Source organism: Belonocnema kinseyi, chromosome 4 (genome assembly GCF_010883055.1).
Source record: "Belonocnema kinseyi isolate 2016_QV_RU_SX_M_011 chromosome 4, B_treatae_v1, whole genome shotgun sequence".
In the NCBI taxonomy this organism is placed as follows: Eukaryota; Metazoa; Arthropoda; class Insecta; order Hymenoptera; family Cynipidae; genus Belonocnema; species Belonocnema kinseyi.
The window spans coordinates 94,884,965-94,902,976 of NC_046660.1; the positions used below are offsets into that span (position 1 = coordinate 94,884,965).

At 33.6% G+C, this 18,012-nt stretch overlaps 1 protein-coding gene across 3 annotated transcripts in view; it reads left to right on the forward strand.

Moving 5' to 3' along the window:
- Positions 1-18,012, forward strand: part of LOC117171322 (ankyrin repeat and fibronectin type-III domain-containing protein 1) — a 97,619-nt gene that overhangs the window by 3,920 nt on the left and 75,687 nt on the right. Inside the window, exon 1 of one of the 3 annotated variants that reach the window (XM_033358527.1) lies at positions 7,223-7,328. The exons of 1 other annotated variant lie outside the window; for it this stretch is intronic. In XM_033358527.1, the coding sequence (XP_033214418.1) occupies positions 7,226-7,328 (103 nt within the window). In that variant the 5' untranslated portion in view covers positions 7,223-7,225. Of the gene's footprint in view, positions 1-7,222; positions 7,329-12,906; positions 13,267-18,012 lie in introns of those variants that run through there. One more of the 3 variants, XM_033358530.1, reaches the window with a different exon arrangement.

The following is an 18,012-nucleotide window of genomic DNA, read 5'->3' on the forward strand; positions in this document are numbered from 1 at the left end:
TATTTATTTACACACTATGGTCTACTACCAGGTCTAAATGCTCAGGGCAGCATGAATGCATATATATCAGCTCTTATAGATAATAAGATAGTGACAATTTATAATAAACGTTGAAATCCTTTCTTCTAGTTTACAATAGAATATATAATAAAATAAATTAACCATTTAAGAGTATATATATATATAGATAACATTTTGCTACAAAATTCTATATATGAAAGTCAAAGTTTGAATGAATAAAAGTTGTTCAATTGCAAAGTTCTCATTTCCGCTTATCTGTATAACGAGATACGGCAGTCGATAAATGAAGGCGTTAATTACGCAAATTTTCAAAGTGGAGATATGCATCACTAGCGTACCTATTGTAGTTGCGCAATCTGATTATGCAAATACATCTATGGTCGACCGATTATTTAAGCTTGGGAGATGACCGACATATGTTCGTTAATTTTTCCTATCCGCATAAATTGAAAATAATGAAACTCGTGTACTCAGCGGGTGTTCTATAAATACCATAATACGCCAAACTCTCGCTTTCAGTCAAGTGTCGGGGGTTGCCTTCAAATGGCTTTGGACTGATTTCGGGGGGACATTAACGTAAACAGTGATGGCCGCCTGACTCCTTTCGAATTAATATATATATATATATATATATATATATAAAATGTCGCAGGCGTTCTCACCCTACTCTCCTGCGAAATTGCGTGAGCCACCAGTTCTAGGAAGGCTGAGAACGGGGTGACTCAAAGCGAGAGTTTGGTGTAATAGTGCATAATATAGTGAATTGGGTTATACACCTATTGTGAATCAAAGAATCCAAATTTTAATTTCCTTGGAAGAATTTAACAGGGCTCCCATGACCTCCACAAATCTTACGTCTCTCACTGTTTCTTACGTTTATATTACCGCAGAAAAGTGCCCTAATTATCATTTTTCACATTACATGTGAAATAATGATTTGGATAAATGCAAATCAAAGCAAATGGTTATTCGCAAAAAGTAAAATGCTTAAAAATGACAATTTCGAGAAATGGAAATGAGGGCAAATAGTCATTCGAAATATGTAATAAAAATAAGTGCAAACAGTAATTCGAATTAATGAACAAAATTGCGATAATTTTGAATAAACAAGAATACTTATATTTACAGCTATGTTCACAATATGACAAAAGATTTGCGTGTAAGAATGTTATGTACGCCGTATAGTGTGTATAAGAAACTGTGTCTCTTACAATAAAGTCTGTTGACATATGCTCGCAGTTTGAACAATTATTAAAAAAAAAAAACATGTTTTCGTTAATCCAACGTTATCTTTGTCGATGCTTCCATTTGTAAAAATAGCAATCAGGAGAAATTGGTTAACAATCAAATAGATTTCGGTATATCATCATATAGGTATAAAGTATATAATTGGAGGAATATTTATCCTCTCAGTTTAAAAAGCGAACGAATTAAGAATTTTGATCAAACAAATTCCAGTCATTCAAAAATTAACAACAAAAAATGACCGATTAAGAAAAAAAGCGTTATCTGAAATTTTGAGAAAATTAAACTACGCAATTTCAATATGCCAATTGAATGGGAATGGGTGAATGGGTATAAGCACCCAAGTGCGAATTGCCGGAGCTGAATACACGGCCCAGTGTTGGTCCAATTTTGGCAGCCGAAGGTCGGCTTAAGTTATTGGGCCAATATCGGCATTTTAATCGGCCCAGTGTTGACCCAGTGCTGGAAGCCTATATTGGCTATTTATATTTGCCGATCCTCCACCGATGCTTGGCCCAGTATCGGCACTTTATTGGGCCAAGTCTTACTTTTAGTACGGGGAACCATGTTTCACGAGGATCAGCCAAAGTCTGGCCCAGTGATGGCACATTACTGGGCCAAGTGTCACTTTAACACGGCAAACCATGTTTTATTTAAATCGGCCCAATGTTGAGCCAGTGCTGGCAGCTTATATTGGCTATTTATATTTGCCGATCCTCTATCGATTCTTGGCCCAGTATCGGCACTGTATTGCGCCAAATCTCACTTTTAGTATGGGGAACCATTTTTCACGAGGATCAGCCAAAGTCTGGCCCAGTGACGGCACATTAGGGAGCCAAGTGTGCACGGCAAACAATGTTTTATTTCAATCGGCTCAATGTTAAGCCAGTGCTGGGAGCCTATATTGACTATTTATATTTGCCGATTTACCACCGATGCTTCACCCAGAATCGGCACTTTGTTTCGCCAAGTCTTAGTTTTAGCACCTAATAAGCAAATCTTACACGAAAGATTAAAAGTTATTGAAAAATTGTCAAAGTTCACAATGAAATTTGTTAAGTTCTGTCATTAAAAATTGTTAATGTTTATGAAAAATTACATTTCCTGTCATTGCAAAAAGTTGTAAAGCAGGCTACAACGGAAAAAAATGAAATATTACGCGAAGAAAAATTGTAACCGACTTAAATTATTAAATTAAAAATGATTGTATTGGTATTCCTGTTAACATTTCGTGTATTTTACATTAACAAAACGTCGCATAATAATAAATAATTAGAAAAAGAGAGCTGAAAATTTGGTTCTTTTCTGAACTGCAGCTTATGAGGATGGCTTTTTCATAGAGTTTCAACTTGTCGGTTTAGCGGAGTGGTTAGCACGCCCGACTGCTAGGCAATAGATTTAGGTATATAGATGTAGGTTCGATACTCCGTAGCGTTAGAAATTTTATTTGTAATATAATGTTCAAAATGTAATATATGTATTCAGTCTAAACAGCACCATTAATATTTATATTCATAGTACTCGCAATCAATTAATAGTTATTTTTTTAATATCTTTCTTGTCATATCCTTAGACCGTAGCCAGTGTTGGGCCGACAATGGCAGCCAAGCCCTGGTTGCCAAGTCAAGGCCATAGTTATCAATCCGACGATGGCAGCCAGGTTTGGTCCAATACTGGTACCCAGTGTTGGGCCGACAATGGTAGCCAAACCTTGGCTGTCAAGTGCAGGCGCGAAAATGGCAGCCGAGCTTCGGCAATAGTAAAAAGCTAGAATAAATATCGGAAAAGGCGTTACGTAATATATGCTAGACAAACTTTCTAGATAATCTGAGACATATTATTTAATTTTATTTATTATAGATTCAAATTTGGCTTACAAATTCTCTACTCTGTTTTATTGATTCATATTTGCTTTCTCTGAATTACACTCATAAACGTTGGATGGAATGCAAAAAACGGAAGTCCACAATCTGACTTCCGGTACTTGACCCTGTCTGAATGCGAAAAGGAGAGTGCTCGAAGAAAAATGCAAAATCGACGCCATCTGTTCCTTGCAGAAATGAAAAAGGTGAGGAATTTATGGTAAGAATTCTCAGGGCTCTCATAAGTAACATTAAATGTGACATTACATGTAAAACATTACGCTCAATCGCAGTCATTTCGTATGTACGCAGCGTTTGAGTCTCCAAGCGTTGTATGAAAATAAACTTATTTTCACGGAAAAAGGTGCATTAATCTTTCCTGAATTATTTCTATAGTCAGGTATAAGAGCGAACATTGAAGAAATGTTATAAATCTTGTGTAAATTTCAGGATTTAATGTGAAACAAATTTGGAATAACTCTACAAAAGTTCTGTTAAATTCATATTTAAATCCGATTGTTAATATTATATTGTTATATAATAATATTGTTAATATATAATGTTAATATTCATTATTCAATAATTTTTCATAAAAAAATCATTATTCATTCAAATTTGTTCACCAAAAAAATTTATTCATTAAAAAAATGTAATTCATTCAAAAATTGTATTATTCGTTCAAAAAATAGTATTTTAAAAATAACTAAATATAATTAATTTAGGTATCATTAAAAAAATAGTATTAGCTACAAAATTTAAAATAATTAAATTTTGAATGCCTAGTTCTGGCATGGCTTTTTAAAGCAAATTGTTTTATTTTATTCACGACATAATTCTCAAAGAATGTGGTGCAGAAGAGACGTTAGTAGACACATGGGAAAGAAATCGGTTAAGGTGGTTCGGGCATGTTGAGAGAATGCCAAAAGAACCACTAACGAAACGAGTGTATCAAGGTAAAGTAAATGGCAGCGTGCCCAGAGGTAGACCGCGGAAAGAATGATTAGAATGTGTGAATGAGACCCTAGTTAGGAGAGACATATGAAGCCACCGAAACATGAGAGCCAGCATGAAAAAATGCATGGACGTAAAAGAAGCTAGAGAAGTATATCAGGACAGAAAAATATGGTGACAAATGGTTAATAAAAAGAGTGTCAGTAGAGTGAATGACACCTCAAACAACAGACCTTGGATACTAAAGGACCCAAGCGGGGAACCTTACATGACGACTTTGTGTGGATCTTCACTTGGGGTGATTGCTAGAGAGATTGATCAGCAACCTGGGTCGGAGCAGAGTTGAGGTACAACGTGTTATTTACATAAATAACACGAGAATTCTGGATCAATCTAAACATTTTCTATCGCTTACTCACATTACTCCTTTCCCCAGCGAGTGAGTCAGGCCTACCCCGAAAGGGAAATGGCTTAATGGTGTAATAGTATATTAATTTGGAAAGAGGCTTCAAAAATTGGGAAGCTATACTTTGAAAATATGCAGTGTTCGATTCTTTTTTGGAATTTTTAAATTTTGCAGGATTTAAAATTCACTTGATTATTTAGTAAAATAGTTACATTTTGTATATGCAGCAGTATTCAATCAATTATTTTGAACGTTTCATTTCGAAATTTTTATGTATGATATTGTGTCAAATCAAAAAAGTTTTTTTCATTGATTTTTATGTTGGTTTGTCTGTCAACCAAAAAGAACTTGAATGAATTTATTCTCACATTATAATATGCAGTAAATTTCAATAATTTTATATTAAAAAACCTGTAAATAGGATTTAGAATTATTTTAAAGTTTATAGAGTATTGAAATCGGACTTAAAATTCTGTAGAGATTATAAGGGGTGCCAATGAGAACTTACAAAATACTGCAAACATTTTTAAGAGACTCAAAGAGGATTAAAATTGTAATAAATAAGACCTAAAAAGCAACGGTTAACTGACAGACTATCCAGGCGTCTATTGGATTACGACATATGCATGAGACCAAATTATTTTTTAATCTCTTTGCCTAAAAACTTTTTTTTAAATGAAATAATAAAATAGATATAAATGAGGGGCTATTCAAAAAATACATGATACATTTTTCAGGAACTGTTGACCCCCCCCCCCACCCACCCACGATACTTTTTTTATTTTGGATTTGATTATTTCATTAAATCCTTTCTGAAAAATGTTGTACCGTTTTTTCTTCTCAACACTAAACAAATCAAAGCATAATCGCGTTTGCCGAATCATCCTAAGTTTCATGTTTATTTTTATCCCGATTCTCACTGAGTAAAGAATTTATAATAAAATCTTTTGGTTAGATTGCAGAATAGGGGCGTCATCTGTCACCTCCGTTTTGGCTGAAAACAAATTGTTTGGCAACAAACTATTAGAATCTGTAATTTAACGATTAATGAAGCGCTTTGATGAGGCAAAAGTTTAAAACCATTGTTACTTTTGTTACTATGATGTCTCAAATATGGGTCTGTCGCGATATATCGGAATGATCATATTTAACGAGAAGTTGAAAAGGGGTTGGGATTTGACCAACATTATTTTTTGTACTGATCATAGGGGTGCCTTCCTGCCCCCACAAAACCGGTAACGGTTTGAGGAGAACTGAAATGGGCCTTAGAGAGAGAAACAACATATGAGACGTAGACCTACCTTTATCTATTTCAGGACTATGTCAAGTGAATTGGTGGCCCCGGGTATTGCCTAAATATTCTCTACGGTTAATTTCTATAACATAAAAAATAACCATTTGTATTGCATAGATACAAAACTTCATATTTTGAGGTTTTTTTTTTGTTGTAACATTTTTTATTTTACTATATTCGATAACTTTACTTACGTATCAAAACATATCCCCATATAAACGTCTTGACAACGCCCACAAACTGTACAAGCTACCACCATTTTTTATATTTATTTACAATAAATTATAATTAAATAAATTATAAATAAATTATAAATAAATCAATTCTGAAAAGTTCGATAAACGTTACATTATTGGGGCACTCGCGACACAAAGCACGGTCCTGTGCTGCGCCAAACTTCACCCAACGAAAATATTCTCGACTAATCAGCTTTATCAAGAAAGAGATATGTCTACGTCTCATATGTTTCTTCTCTCTCTCTAGAGCCCATTACCGTTCTCCCCACAGCATTACCGGTCCATTTCTATATGTCGATGGTTTGTATGCTCAAAAGCACCTAAACGGTGAGTTAAATATGATCAATCCGATAACGTGACATACCCATATTTAAGACATCGTAGTAACAAAAGTAACAATAATTTTTAACTTCTGCCTGGTGAAATCTCTTCATTTATCGTTTAATTAAAAATTCTAATAGTTTGTTGTCCAAAAAAAAACTGTTTTTACAGCCAAAAAAAACAGGTGACGCCCGTATTCTACAATTGCACCAATATTTTTGTAACCAGCATTAATATACATTCACACTTTTCCATTGTAATCGGTTATTAGCTTTGTGCAGGGGTGAGGTGAGAGAAGGCTTTCAGTACTTGTCATAGGCACTGAGTACTTAACACGGCTAATGTTTTTGTGGTCCAGCCCCTTGCGGCATTATTATCGACATAATAGAAAAATAATAATTGTTCAACTCTTACCTCGGTAGATATTGACCAAAAATTCGCAAGTCTCAGCGTGCCTAGGGTGCGCGTTCGTCCAATCTCGCGTTTTGCGCTCGGATACGCTTTCGATTCTCAGCTAAGCTTAGTTCACAGTATAATACATATACAGAAGCTTACTTGCAAATATTACAAAACTCTTGAAACCTCTACTCTAAAGAGATTGTTAATTTTTTTTAATTTCAGATGAAGAAAATTGATGAAAAAAAGGCAATGCTCTGTCGGGCTTTTAAAGAATACATTCTCATGGCAATACTGGCGCTTCGCGCTCAAATTTTTGCAACAAACTGCATCGACAATGCCTATGGCATTGTCGATGTCTAAATTTTCGAAGAATCACTATGATTCAAACCGAATTATAGTGAAAGGCGACTTTGTATATATTTTTAATAGTACTCATTTATTTTGCAGACTTTCTTCATATCTCACGTTGCTTAGCTGAAAACTTTGAATTATGGATGTTTTAATAGCATTTGTGATGTTTAAGAATGATATTCATGGACAAGTATCCAAGAATGGCCCTCTTCAAAGAAAGTGTGGATCTCGTGACATTAAAGGTACGTGGGTTAGCGTTCGCACATGATAGGGTTGTTATGGCAGATCAATCGAATACTTGCAAAGAATGTTGAGAAAATTAAATACAAACATGAAGAAAATGATTAGAGCAAAATTAACGCGATTAGCATGAAACTCCTGCTCATAGTATACACTAGTTGACACATCTCTAGTATCACGGAACATTCTGGCAACATTCCTGGAACGTTCAAAGAATAAATGATCGTTATTATTATTATTATCAATGAATATCCGATAAACCGTAAGTGGTAGGTCAAGATTAATGTCAGCTTATGATATAGATACCATATTACAAGGTAGTATATACGGTACTTAAAACTCAAAAATGACACCCATTTTTACCTATATCTTACGTTTTACGAGATAATTGTTGTTAAAAATAACAATAATGGAAGGTTCCCCTCCGGTCCCAGTGAAATGTTCCCAAGCCGCGGACATTTTACACACTCAGGGAACGTTCCGTGCTATTAGGGATGTGAATTAAATTTGTTAAGAGTGTTTAAGGATGTTGAGGGTATAAATGATGAATGGCTGACCAAATAATGAAGTATATCAAGTTAAAGTGAGGGGCATTGAGCCTAGAGGCAGACCGCGCAAAGAATGGTTAGAATGTGTAAATGAGACTAATTCGAAGAGACGTAAGAAGCCAAAGAACCACAAGAGCTTGCATCAGAAAATGCGTGGACGTGAAGGAAGCTACAGAGGTATACCAAGACCGGAAAGTGTGGCGACAAATAGCTTATAAGAAATTCATTTGGAAGAGTATTAGTGAAGGGAATGACATCTGAAAAGAAAGACCTTGGGTGTACTAATGGGCCGGAGTGTGGAGCTTTACATGCTGACTTTGTGATGCTCTTCACTTGGGGTGATCCCTAGAGACATTGATCAGCGACCTGGATCGGAGCAGTATTGTGGAATGAATGTGTTATTTAAATAAACAACACGGGAATTCTAGATCAACCTAAAAATCTATACCCTATCCCCCACATAACTCCCCTCCTTACCGATTGAGTCATACTACCCCCGGCAGGGACATGGCTTAATGGTATTATGAAAGAAAAACCGACAGTTTTATCAGAAAAAGGTTTTATATTGAATGTTTAATGTTACAATAATGAAAATAATGATGTTATTATGACCGTTTCTAGGTTCACCGAAATTCGATTAGCGTTATAGAACAAATATTCTTGGTGAGCCCTAGGAAACTGAAAAGGCGGAAAGTTTTAACGAAACTCAGTAAGCCACAAGCTAAATATTTTCAATGTGTCTAGACACTTCGTTTCATTATTCAGCTAACATTATTAGTTAATTAATAATAAACTTTCTGTTTACAAATGTTACTATATTAATTGCGATTTATATTACACGGAAAAAAAATTCTTCAGGGGAAGGAGTGAATCGAGAATATATTAAACTCAAAGAAAGTGTCCGCTTAGATTAGGTAAAACGTTTAGTTAGAAGAGTTAAACATTTAGTTACTTTATGTAAACTGTTCTCGTGAATCAGTAAGTTGGACAAAATTCCTAAGTTGTAGAGTTTATTATTTTCGACAGAATATGTGTAATTTTATTATCTTTAAATTAGAAAAAAAATTTAGTTGTTATAGAAATATTTTAACTTACAGTAGCCAATCTTTGGTCTGGTATCGCGAAAATGAATTTCCCTGAAATCCGTATAATGCATTTGGAGGTCAAGTTTGTTGTTGATATCGCGTTTCTTGATATTTCAATATACTTATCGCCTACATTTGAAACAGTTGTAAATTATTATTACCGCATCATAAACTCTATTTAATATTAACATTCGCGCACATTTCAAGTGGTAAAAAGCGTTTAATTGTCCAAAGTAAATCTGAACTGTCACTGCTCCCGCTTAGAGCGTCGCCTTTTATTTCGCTGCTCCCACAATGCATCGGCGCTCTTCCGATAATTCCTTCAGACACCTATTCTTAATATCCCTATTCTAGCTGTACTTATTAGGGGTTTGACTAGACGATATCCCTGGTATATGGAAAATGGTCAAGGAAATTCATTTTCGCTGATCCAGAGATTTTTCTTAATTCCTTCGTTCGTTTTCAGCTAAATGTTTAGCTATAATGGGGAATAATATCCCTGTCACAGCTCAATTTTTTTACCGTGTATCATTTGTGTTCTTAATCTCATTTCCCAACGACAAATATTTTTTGATGATTGTTGGATAATTTGAATCGAAATTCTTTGGCCAGTAAAGTGTTCATTTTTCGAGTTTAAATATAAAAGGCACTGTCTATAAGTATTACGTTTTTTTTTTTTGTAAATTTAACCAGTCATGTTTAGCGCTAGAGCTATATAGAACTACAGAATTTCTGATAACGTTATCCCTGGAGGAGCTGAAAAATTATTATTATTTTTTTTTAATTTCTCTTATTCATAAGAGAAAAATAGAAACTATCTCAAGTTTACGGGCTATAATAAATGCGTGATGAATTTGGTAAATATCATCATTAAAAACAATTACAGCGATATATTTTACGTACGAGTTAAGAAACCGATGAGGGGGATTTATCTTCAAATCAGACTCGTAAATAAGCTCCATAGACACCCCTCTTATCCACATTTGTCCAGCTGAGAAAATGGTGCCCTTCTATTTAAAAGAAAATATCTTCGCTAACCGATCTTATCGCTTCCAAGTTCCTTGGACAAAACAAAAAAAGTTTCTCATATCCACTGACCATGACATAAAGTTGCATATTGTCTTTCCATAACGAGAAATCGCGGAAAGATTTTTATGCTTGGCTGCTTCCACAACGACTACGTAATTTCCAGTGTCATATACCCGGTGAAAAGAAGAGAGAGAAATAGGAGGGTTGCATTAGTGGGCGGGAATTTAAGTTTAAAACCGGATTAACGTACTGCTGACATGCTCCTGAGACTTTTTTATTTGCGAGTTCCATTTGTGTATACTCGGATATGACCAAACTTCCGTTCCTATTAATGTCTGCATTGTGAGATTACAATTTATTCAACGGACATTTAAAACTTGTGTGTGTCAAAGAATGAATGTCAAACTTTTCAATTGAAGTTCATTTATCAGATTTACTTGGTCGTCGTAAAAAAAAGTATCAGTTTGTATGGTTCTATTTTAATTAAGCATAATTTTTTAACGTTCTTTTACCATACCAACATGTTTTCTTTTAAATCCATTGTTCGTACTATATTTTACTTTGCTAACTTCAGATTAAAAAGTGGTACGTATATTCGGAAGTGAATAGTTAAAAAAGTCACGCATTCAAAGTTCAGAAGCTGTTAAATGAAAATAGTAAGGGCGTAGAAAAGTGCCAACTTGCAAGGATTCCAGTTTGAACAATTTCTACTTTATATGAGTTCAAAAGTTAAAAATAGCCACCTGAAATAATAGCATTTAATTTGTTTAAACTGATTGTGATAATGCTCTTGAAAATAAACTTATTTTTAATTTACTTGTCCACTTTAAAAAATGCACATTAGTAGCAATTTATGGAGAAGAACATTACTCTTGTGGGAACTATTTGGCCATAGAACCCTTCTTCCTGTCCTCAAAGAAAAAATATTGTGAGAAAGGGGCGGCACCTGTACCCCAGGTTGGAATATACAGGGTGGATAAAAATTTAAGATCTTCTAAAATCTAACAGACTTTTTTTATTTGAAACTGAAAACTGATTTTAAATGTACGGATATTTCATTTGTTTAGCTCTATAGGTGCACCGGACGCGCGAAAGGTATTGATAGCACTATAAACGTACGGACTTAAACTTTTGAAAACATGCATTCCTTTTTTTTTATTTTGGAAAACCAGGTGAAATTCTTGTTTGATAATTAAATAGATAGATGAAAAATTCTACAATTACTTAAGCGAACTGGTAAGCCGGAGGGAGTGTGGCTAATTTTTCATCTCTCAATTAAAAATAGTTGTTATTTAATAAAAATAAAAATGTATTTATTCCGGCCGTGCAACTAGAACTAAACGTATAGAATTTCCGTATTCCAGAACAGTCACAAAATGGAATTCTACCCTCATAATACTTATTGTTTATCTCTTTTATGAATACTTTTAAAAAATGTCTGGTTAAATTAACCAGAATTATATGCTTAAATATTTCCTACTATGTTTTCTGTTTAGAGTAACCAGATTATAGGTTGATTTAAACAGGCATTTTTTTAAGTGCAGTAAGCAGATCACGATAAATTGAAAATAATCGATATTTTGATAAACGAGGAATATGTTTAACTCTTGAACAAACTTTCTTTTTCATGACTTATGCGATTAAAAATGTGTAAACTAATCTAAATGCGTTGACAAAAGTCATTTCGATACACCAGGTATAGAAATGAATACCTAACAGGTGGCCCTCTTTACCTGACATTTTGGACTACAGTTGCACAAGTCCACGTGAAATGTGTAGAATAGGGTAGATCGTTGTGCACGTGGCAAGGATGAGTGCTCTCAATTTTAAGAATTAAAATAATTTTGGAAGATCAATGTTAATTAACAAATATTGCATGTGGTATGAATCTTAAAAAGGACAAATTTTGACGATATAAAAAGTTTGCAAATAAACTTAAAAGTGTTTATTTCAGTATTAAATATGTACAGAAAAGCCGTAAACGGGTTTTTATTTTTAAACTGGATAAAAATGCTGCAGAAAGTTTTCAATTGAAGAATGCCAGTACAGAACTAGATAACCAACAAGATCAGAATTTTCCAGGGGAGTAAAAAAACATTATATAAAATCAAAATCACCACTTAAAGATAAGATAGAAATCTACTTCGGAGATTACATGCTGGTGAATTTAGGCCCAAAAAAAAATTCATCAGAAAGAGTCATCCAGTTTCAGGGAGAAAGATTTGTCAGTTGACAATCTCAAAATCACACTGTCCACAAATTCGAACCTGCTCGGATGCGAATTGCGACAAAGACATAGGACTTAAGTCATTTGAATTAAACTACTAGACACACAACATTAATTTTTAATGTAATAAACTGAGGATAAAAATAGCTTGTAAATCCTTTTACTATAATGAGAGTGAATTTGCATCATAACAGGTAATAGCGGCCCTGAATTTAACGAAATTCAGGCTCACCTGCCACTATCCTACTGTCATGCCCTGGTGCCTGCCATGGCACAGCTGTTGTAAGTCTTCAGTCACTGTGCTTCCGTCCATTCGAAAGGATCTTGGAAAATGGAGCAGTTTATCGTTTGACGTTATTTAATATAATTTTTTAATATCGTGACTGAAAATTATCCATCAAATTATGACAAGTGTAAACAAGTGCAGTAAATATCTTAAATGAAGTGCAGTGAATCGAATCACATTGAAAGAATGACTACAATGAATTCTAAAGAAATCTATAGACTTTCTAACTGTAACATAAGTTATTATAAAAGTGTTCGTAAAAACGGGACAAGTGAGTGACAAATAATCAAATTCAAAAAGTTTTTAATTTATAATATGTGAAAAAGGTATGATTAAAATTTTTTTAAACATTAATTTACTTATTTCTTTTGAGAAGCTTGTATAGTTATAAAATTAATGTTGCGGTTATAACAACATAAAGCTGCGAGCTGAAAAACATTTAACGATGTGTTTATAGTTTAACGTGAAATTTTGCAGAGAAAACTGAAGTGCAAGTTTCAAAAAATGAAATGAAAGTAAAAGAGGTGTGTGTATCATAATATAATTTCATAGTATTGTCATGAAATTTCTTGTATGACATTGTGTTTGTGTATAATGGTTTTATTCCAAGAAAAAAACTTACAATTTGTGAAAACTGTAAATTGTCCGACAAAAGGCAAGAATATTGTGAGTGAATAAGAATTTGTAAGCTCCACGTTTCCGCCAAGATAACAATTGCAGAGTGTGGAACTAGGTAGCTTTCTGGAGCCGGTCGCAAATGAAAAGGTAGGATCTTTGCAAACCAGTGAAAATATTTTCTTTTGATATTTTTTCAATATAATACAGAAAATTCTATAAATGCACGGACAGCATAATGGAATTTGTTAATATTAAAAAAATTCTTATTAAAAAGAAACTTATGTACATTAAATATTAAAAGTTCACAATTAAAAATTGCCGAATTAACTTTAAAAACTTTAAATATAAACCGTATCAAGTGTAACAATTCGAATTGTACACTTAGAAAAATATTCGTGCAACAAAATGTGGTTTTTGTTTGATTCATCAAAACCTTCAAGTGATTGAAAAAAATGTTTTGAATGTTAAAATAAATTTGGTTGAACCAACAAAAAACTCTAATAGCACGAAGAGCAACCAAATTTTTTTGTGTTTGTCCTAACCAAACGCTTTTCTCAATGTAGACTTTGAAATTTAACAATTTTAAGGAGACATACTGTCTTAAAAACCGACTCTTTACTTACACTAAAGTCAAAATGATTGTTTTCCCTAATTTTTCACGTGAAAGGCGGGTGGTGAGTAAACTTTGTCTACTATTACAGAACATTCTTTAATATTAGCCCTAACTCTATACCTATCAATTAGTCTTACGATATATTCTGTACTGATAGACATTGTCGAAACAAAATGTTGAAAATTGATTGTTTTAATTAACAAAAATATGTGATTTAAGGGCATGTGATACTTCGTCGTGTGGTAAATCCGGTTCAGTGCACTTGGCTTTTTTCCACAAAAATAAAAATGTTTATAAAACTGCAGTCGGAGATGCTTTAAAATAGAATAACGGGCGTCCCCGAACTCTTTTTTTAGGAATAATAACAAAAAAATTGTATCGTGCTAAATAAAAATTGTATGCGTGAGCACTTTTTTGAGGTTAGGATCGTTTTCCAGCTCTCTGTCATTCAGAGAATACAGGTCTCTGTCTTACGGATGTTGTCGGTAACACTCAAGAATAATTATGACAGAGAATCTTAACACACATAACCTCAAAATACAGGCACACACACACACACGTCAAATTTAGCAACATTAAATTTGTTTGAATTGGCCCACAAAAAAGAGTCAGGGGACATCCGTTAGCATGTTCGCTATCACACACATGCCCATAAGGCCATGTGATAAGTGGATCACGTGACCAGATTCCTACCTTACCGGCATTTTTTTATTTCCTAACTTATTTCACACGAAGCGCAATATCGAGTTGAAATTTTGCGATAATAAATAAGAAACACTAAGAAAGGTGCGCCTGGTCCTAAATTTTAATAATGATGAAAAAAGCAAAAAAAAAAAATTATTTACAAAAAAAAACTTTTTGTAATGATAAAAATTTAGGACCAAGCCCAGCTTTCTTAGTGTTTCTTATTTATTATCCCAAATTTTCCACTCGATGTGATACTTCATGTGAAAATAAGATAGAAAATAAAAATAGTGTCAGTAAGGTAAGATTCTGATCATGTAACGCTCTCATCACATGGCCTTGAGGAAACATTTTTTGAGCGAAGCTCTATAGAAGTTTTATTTACAATTAAAATTAATTCACACATCGTGTAAAATCGACCATTTTTTATACACTGCAACTTGGAATTAAGAACGTTTTGGGGTATGGCTTCAAACTAAATCCAGACCGTCCAGTCGTAAACAGACAAGACCGAATGAACACAACCTGATGCATCTATTCTAACGCGCTGAGAGTGTGGCCCTCATGGTTTTTGTGACTATTAACTGATCACCAACTCCCTTTCGGCCCAACGCAAGTTAAAATTAAAACTTTAGTTTAAAAATTAAAGGAATGAACAGACTTAAACTTTTAACAATTTTAATTTGGAAGTGTTTAGAACTGAACGTAACAATTCGGACAATCTTGTAAATAAAGAAAAAGATATATGTCGAAAGCTTGACAATTTTTAGGAATATATTCCACAATTTTTTAGTAATTTAGAAGCATCTATAAAGGTTTATAACAACTTTGGAAGTCCTTCCCGAAATTTCTTAAATATTGCAGAAGTGAAGAATAACCTAGAGTATTCTACAAAATTAGTCAACGTAGCATTTATGCGCCTACATAAAAGTGTTTCGCATAGCTTATGAAGGACATGTACCAGACTAACATATGACCAATTTTTTTAAACGAACTTATAACATAATATTTCGAATCAATTTCCCGTGCCAGATAGAAGTAAAGGAGAGCAATCTAAACGTCGTCCGATATGGAAAATTAATTCAGATAGGTACTTTATGTGTAAGTTCGTTTAAAAAAACTGGTCACATGACACTGTGGTCTTTCAAATATCCCCCCTCCGCATATCCGATTCTATCTGATTTCTGCTCAGCGCTACTCTCCTAAAATGAACCAATAAAATCTCACTGATTTTGAGTAAAATCTGACTGGCTGACATAGCGAGAAGTTTGACACTGACAATCAAATAAAATTTCACAGGTACAATCAGTTAGAGTTCCGTCATTATGTTAATCAGTTAGGGTCACTGATTATAGTTAGTACCAGTAGTCTGTCCTACGCGTTATCGCCCGTCACCTGGATAAGTATGCCTTTGTGCAAACCATTCCATTATCGTTCAAAAACAATAAATTCACAACAAGAAATGAGGACCGGGCTGCAATATCATTAGATATATTACGATTAGCTGTGGGAAGGCCCTTTATTTTGTCAACGCGTAACCTCGCTCAAAATTAAAAACAAGTGGCTAGGGTCCATCCACTTTCAAGCGAAATAGGCATTATATCTCCTGATTATTGCAACCACATATACGATATTCCTAGCATAAACACTATATCATTGTTATGGTTGAAATTATTATTTGCCGTCATTGGTATATTTCAGTAACTGTTTCAATTGAGTCACTTACTGGTTCGCTGAGTAAGAATTATAAAACCACTGGTTTACCAGTCATAACTCAAAATACTTATTCAGCCAGTGACAATTTCACTGGTTCGGATTAAGAGCGTACAAACCCCTAAAGATTAAAAAATATTTCAGGAAAAGAGTCTTGAGTATTCTAGACAATTGCAAATCATTCTAGACCATTTTAAAACAATCCAGAATATCCTATTGCGGCCAGCCTCTCGCCCTCTTTGGTTCGTCTCCTCCTCTTTTTTCTTCTCTCTGAAAAAGAGTTTATTTTACGGCCATCGATTAAATTAGTTGAAAAATAACAGCAACTAATTTAATCGGTGGCCGTAAAATACCACCACTCCACCAGCGATAACGAGAACACCTATGCTATAAGAGGGTTCATTCACCGTGAGAAACTTTATAGCGCTTCTTTTTATTAGATAACAATAAAGGGGATGATCGGGGCCAGAGAGGCTGCAATAAAATTCTTGTCTATTTTATTAATAACAGTCATAAAAGAACAGCAATGATATTCTAGGAATGATCAAATAAATAAAAGTGCAGAATATTCCACAATATAGAATCTGAAAATAGCTATTTTCACATTAAAACTAAAACGTTATAGAAAAAAATAAACCTACAAAGTCAAATTTTACATAAAAGTAATAACTTCTCGTTATAATGAGAATGTAACAATAAAAATAAAATATAAAAACTTAAAAACTAAACTACATATTGAAACACTGAAAAATAAGTGGCCGGCCCAACTAACTGGGGTTCATGAAATCTGTCGCTGCTATTTCTTTGTTGGTACTTACTACCTATTTTTTTTAGTGAAAACCTAGCTAAAACTATTGACCAAATTTTGTTGAATCAACAAAGTCTTTCTCTCGGTTTTCATTTCTAAGTGAATTCCAAATTTAAAAAAATAATAATTTGAATTAAAATTATGAGTTGAAAGTTTTCGACTAAGAAGTAAAAAACATTTATTTATAATGCAAGTCTTTCTAAGTCGATTTTAAACAATCGACTTTTAACTACTGAAGTTGATTTCTTATCAACTTTCAAGGTCACATAGGTAAAACATACGAAAAAGTTGACAAATATGCATTGCTTGAACAATATTAATTCCATTAGTTAACTTTCATCGGGATAATTTCGTAGAACCTATAGCAAGGTTAGATTTACGAACTGCCACATCTTTTTCCCTAACAATTTCTTGTTTGTTTTGTCTATGTTGGCTGCCAGACCATCTTTCGTACAGTATTTCAAGAATTCTTCAAGTATCTTTCGCATTCCCCCAAGGAAGTCAGCAAAGAAAGGCAAATCGTCGGCGCGTAAGCCGATACAGAAATGCTCATATTTTTCTTAAATGCAACATTAGCCTTTGAGAGTAGAAATCTGTTACTAACTTAATGTATTTTGACCCACAATCTTTCTAAAATATTTTGTTTCATTATATTTTCAAACAGTTTTAAAACCCGAACTTTTGAAAACGTTTTTTCTAAGTTTAACTTTTGTTCTGTAGACGCTTCCTAACTTCAGTCAAATATTTAATTGAATCGTTAATGAAAAAAATAAGCATGCCATCTCATAATCATGGAAATAAACTCGTTCGGATTGAACCTTGTAATTAATTAGCATGTGATGTATACGATACGTATAAAAAGTGCTTATTTAACTGAAGTTACGGCAAGTGAATAAGGTATATAAAGACTGAGATATGTCACTGGCACAACCACTTAATAACATTTATATGGGGGTTGGTTATAACACAGAATCATTTTGATTGGAAAGCGTTACGAAATGCAAACGCTCCTGATATCATACCGATATTAATTACGCATACAATTAATTACTGAAGACACGTAATAAATTATTTA